Genomic DNA, 5384 nt, shown 5'->3' with positions numbered 1-5384 from the left:
TTCCCAACCCATGATTATCTTCGTCAGTATCTGGAGAAAGAAACTGATGATGTAGTCATTACACATACTAGTATTTAAAGGCTACATCCAAGTGTTAAATTAAAACTGAACGTAAAGAAATACCTTCAGAGCTAAATACAATCAAATAATGGGTTAGGTACTAATTTGGAACCAGCCTTTAAAATGAAAATTCAGTCTTCTAACTTTTGAGTGTGATGTGCTCATCAATGTAGTATCTGACAGAGAGTTGACAATACTCTTTAGTGGAAAGTTTCTCCATAATTTCTGAGCCCATACTAAGTATAAATTTCTGACAGTCACTTGCTGCCACTGTGAGCAACTATAGCTCTGCATTAGGATGTCTTCATTTAACAGAAATTAAGTAAGAACAGAAACCAACTGGATGCAAAGTTTAACTATGACTCAACTCTCAGGTCACTCTATAACACTGTTCACATGAGGAAATACATTCTGACTTTTAAAAATATATATCTTTATTGATTTCAGAGAGAAAGGGAAAGATAGACACATCAATGATGAGAGAAAATCATTGATTGGCTGTCTCCTGCACTCCCCCCACCACCGGGAGCTGAGCCCGAAACCCAAGCATGTGCCCTGACCAGGAATCGAACCGTGACCTCCTGGTTCATAGGTCGATGCTCAACCCCTGAGCCACGCCAGTCAGGCACATTCTAACTTTTAAACAAAGCAGTTTTATGTGTAGACTGCCATTACTTCAACAACACTGGTAAAAAGAAAAGTAACAATAAAACTAATGATAGTAATATTTTGCATTTTATATAACACCCAAACTAAGACAATGATAAAAAAATAAAAATTAAAGCCCTGGCCAGGTGGCTCAGTTGGTTGGAGCATCATCCCACGCACCAAAAGGTTGCAGGTTCAATTCCCGGTCAGGGTACATGCCTGGGTTGTGGGTTTGATCCCAGTTGGGGGGTATACAGGAGGAAACAAATAAATGTTTCTCTCTTTCTTGCTTCTACTTTTGACTAGGTGGTGGTAAGGCAATGGCCTTCTTACCCAGCTGGTTCTTCATCCCCATGAGTACAGAGTTCATGTGAGCTTTGGATGCATAGAGCTTGCTTACAGCCTTCCTTGACCTGATCATTTCCTTGGCCAGGACCACACAGACGTCTTTCTGACCCTTCTTGGCAGCATCTTTCACAGATCGTTTCACTTTTTCTTCTTCTCTTTGAATATCTAAATTTAAAGCAAAACAACAAAAAATTAAGGGTAAACCCCTTAATTATTGGGTCTCAAATCTGTTCTTATTGCGATCTAAATATGTCTGTTAAATAGGAAAACAGTTAGGAGAATATAAACAAAAGTAAGCTAATTAACGTGATGGGTATTTATTATTTCCAGATACAACGTTAAAGTAATTTAAGAGTAAAAGTAAAAGTTGCCCGGCCAGCGTGGCTCAGTAGTTGAGTGTCAACCTATGAACCAGAGGTCAGAGTTCAATTCCCAGTGAGGGCATATGCCCAGGTTGTGGGTTCAATCCCCAGTTGGGGGTGTGTAGGAGGCATCTTACTTTATTCCTCTGTAAGATGGCTGTGTTAAAGTCTTTGTTTAGTAAATCTGTCATCTAGTCTTTCTCAGGAACAATTTCTGCTGATTTACTTATTGTTGAATGGACAATACTTTAGGTTTCTTTGTATGCCTTGTAATTTTTTGTTGTTGTTGTTGAAAATGGGACATTTGAATGATCACATAACTCTTGAAATTCTACCACTTCCCCAGAATTTGCTATTTTTAAAACTTTTATTGTCATAGGATATCTGTGCTGAGAATCAGCTTGAGGTGTAAACTTAGACTTCTCAGGTCTTTTCAGAGTCTGCATCTTTTCCTGGGCATGCACAGTGACTTTCTTCTATAGTCTTTTTCTGTGGTTGCTTTGAATCTTAGTCCTGGATGTTAAAAATGTAAAATGGTACAGTCCTATGGAAAACACTACAGTTTTTCAAAATTTAAATAGAGAATTACTATTTGACCCATTTCTGGTATATACACAAAAGAATTTAAAGCAGGGACTCAAACAGATAATTGTACACTCATATTCATAACAGCATATTCACAACAGCCAAAAGGTAGAAATAACCCAGATGTCCATTGATAGATCAATAAACAAAATGAAGTACATATATACAATAGAATATTATTCAATTTTAAAAAGGAAATTCTGATATATGTTATTACATGGATGAATCTTAAAAGCATTATGGTAAGTAAAATAACCCAAATTCAAAGAAAAATTGTTTGATTCCACTTTTATGAGGTAACATAACAGTCAAACTATAGAGACAGAAGGTAGAACAGTGATTACCAGGGAATGTGGGAGAGGAGGAAATGGAGAGTTACTGCTTAATGGTACAGAGTTCAGTACGGGAGGAAAGATTAGTTCTGGAGATAAACAGTGCTGATGGTTACACAGCAATGTGAATAGACTTAATGTTACTGAACTGTACACTTAATAATTAAAATTGTCAATTTTATGTTATGCATATTTTGCTGTAAGAAATAAAGCAGCAACAAGAATATTATAATCCATTTATAAACAAATGCTTGTGTATAACTGCAACTATCGACAGACATATATCTGGAAGGGATGATCACCAAGATGCTCTCTCTCAATGGTTCTCAAACTTCCTAATGCCGCGATCCTTTAATACAGTTCCTCATGTTGTGGTGACCCCCAACCATGAAATTAATTTTGTTGCTACTTCATAACTGTAATTTTGCTACTGTTATGAATTGTAATGTAAATATCTGATATGCAGGATGTATTTTCAGGGGTCACCACCCACAGGTTGAGAACTGCTGATAGGATTTCAGGGTGATTTTAACTTTCTTATTTATACTTTTCTGCCTCAATATGTAGATTATTTCCTTTATAGTTGGGGGGTGGGGGGCAGGCTGTGTTCATCTCAGAGAGGCAACATGAATGATCTAAATTGTGATATGCCTTGGTATGGTTTTGTGTTGATCCTGTTTGAAGAATTGCTTGTATCTCTGTGTTTGCAGTATTCATCAGTTATCATTTTATCTGACTCCTCTCCTTCTGAGACTCAAATTACATGTTGGACCACTTGATATTGTTCCACAGGTTCATTCTTTTTTAAAAAAAACTTTTTCCTCTCGCCTGAGCAGTGCAGCTCAATGGTTGAGCATCAACCTATGAACCAGGTCATGGTACGATTCCTGGTCAGGGCACATGCCTGGGTTGCAGGCTTGGTCCCCAGTGTGGGGTTTGTAGGAGGCAGCTGGTCGACGATTCTCCCTCTATCTCTCTCTCTCCCTCTCTTTTCCTCTCTGAAATCAATAAAAATATATTTAAATTGTTTTCCTCTCTGTACTATAGTTTTAAAAGTTTGCATTGGCGCCGGAACCGGTTTGGCTCAGTGGATAGGGCGTCGGCCTGAGGACTGAAGGGTCCCAGGTTCGATTCCGGTCAAGGGCATGTACCTGGGTTGCGGGCACATCCCCAGTAGGAGATGTGCAGGAGGCAGCTGATCGATGTTTCTCTCTCATCGATGTTCCTAACTCTCTATCTCTCTCCCTTCCTCTCTGTAAAAAATAAATAAAATATATTTTAAAAAAAAAGTTTGCATTGGTATCTTCAATTTCACTGATCTTGTTTTCTGTAGTGTCTAATCTGCTTATTAAACCCATTCAGTGACATTTTTATTTTCTTTTTATTTCAGATCTTTTATTTCTAGAAGTTCCACTTTGCTCTTTTCTTTTTTTTTAACTTTATATATTTTTTTATTTATTTCAGAGAGAAAGGGAGAAGGAAAGAGAGACCGAAGCATCAATGATGAGAGAGAATCATTGATTGGCTGCCTCCTGAACGCCCCCCACTGGGGATCAACCTGTCTAAAATTCTTGTCTGCCTTCAATCATTATTGTGGGTTTTTTTAGTCTATTTATATTTCCTGATTTTGATTCCCACTGTCCTGCTTCTTCCCAGTAATTGCCAAGTGTCTAAATTTTTTGTTCTTGTAAAGAGCATCTTTATTTGGAAGACAGTTAAATTGCCTGATCAGGTTTCAAGACTTGAATTTAAGCTATTGCTATGGACTTATGGCGGCCTTTAATCTAGGACTATTTAGTCTTAATATCAAGACATAGTCCTTCTGGGGTCTCTATTAACTGTACCAGATGTTCAAAAAAGTCTTATTACTGTGTGGGATCAGAAGTCTACCATCTCTCAATTCCTTGTTAGTGCTGGGGCTTGTTTAGCCTATAGCTTCCTAGTAGTTTGATCTGTCCTCAGTAATTGTTCTTTGCCCAACCACTTGGAATCTCATTCTAAGTATACAGGGCACAGTATTCAGCCAGAGACTCAATGAGACCCCATGAGGATGTGTGGGGCCCTTTATCTGGGCAGTGCCCTTCCCTCTGATACACTGGCCCACAAAGTCCAGCCACTGCAGCCTCCCTGACCCCCGATCTGTTTCCCCAACTCAGTGAGACCACCATGCTCTGCTTACAATCCCCTTCCACGTACTATGTATGGTCCAGAAAGTTGCTCCAGGCAGAAAATCAGGGACATGCATATTAGGGCTCTCTCCCTTTGTTTCCCTTCTCTCAGTGATCAAAATTCTGCATTGCCAGTTGTCCAATGTTTGCAAAATTGGGTTTCATAGACTTTGTCCAGTTCTTTATTTACAATGAGAGTGCAAGTCTGAATCCCTCACTCCATTGTGGCTGGGAATGGAATTCCCCTCTCCAATTCTTTTTTTTTTTATTACAAAGGGTATTACATATGTGTCCAATTTTTTCCCCCCGCCCTAGACATCCAATTCTTTTTTTAAGAAGGTGACATTGGGATATTTTTATGGTATTAATTTTACTCCAATCATGAAAGTGTTAAAAATCATAAAAGTTTTAAATGTCATTATCTCTTTGCAAGTCTCCTTAATTTTAAGTGGTACCCAACAATTTACTTATAAATATATTTTCCTCAATTTACAGCCATGCTTAGAGTAGTGAAAATGGAATTGCATTCCTTATTTATGTAACAGTTTATTTAATTTGCATTCCATAAAGCCATCCTATCTAATAAAGAGGTAATGTGCAAATTGACCATCACTCCAAAACACAAGATGGCCAGCAGGGGAGGGTGGTTGTGGGTGATCAGGCCTGCAGGGGAGGGCAGTTGGGAGGGACCAGGCCTGCAGGGGAAAGCAGTTAGGGGTGACCAGGCTGGCAGGGGAGAGCGGTTAGGGGCCAGCAGTTCTGGATTGCGAGAGGGATGTCTGACTGCCTGTTTAGGTCCGATCCCCCAGTCGGACATTCCTTGAGGGGTCCCAGATTGGAGAGGGGGCAGACTGGGCTGAGGGACTCCCAAACCCCTGCAC

The 5384-nt window shown here is 39.3% G+C and overlaps 1 protein-coding gene across 2 annotated transcripts in view; it reads right to left on the bottom strand.

The window, feature by feature from the left end:
- Positions 1-5384, bottom strand: part of CHMP3 (charged multivesicular body protein 3) — a 39757-nt gene that overhangs the window by 15996 nt on the left and 18377 nt on the right. For both annotated transcript variants that reach the window (XM_006763980.2, XM_006763981.2), the window contains one exon: positions 1042-1221. In XM_006763980.2, coding sequence (XP_006764043.1) covers positions 1042-1221 — 180 coding nt within the window. The remainder of the gene's footprint in view (positions 1-1041; positions 1222-5384) is intronic.

The sequence above is a fragment of the Myotis davidii genome, unplaced genomic scaffold (genome assembly GCF_000327345.1).
Source record: "Myotis davidii unplaced genomic scaffold, ASM32734v1 scaffold339, whole genome shotgun sequence".
Taxonomy (NCBI): domain Eukaryota; kingdom Metazoa; phylum Chordata; class Mammalia; order Chiroptera; family Vespertilionidae; genus Myotis; species Myotis davidii.
This window is presented reverse-complemented; position numbering and strand designations above follow the sequence as displayed.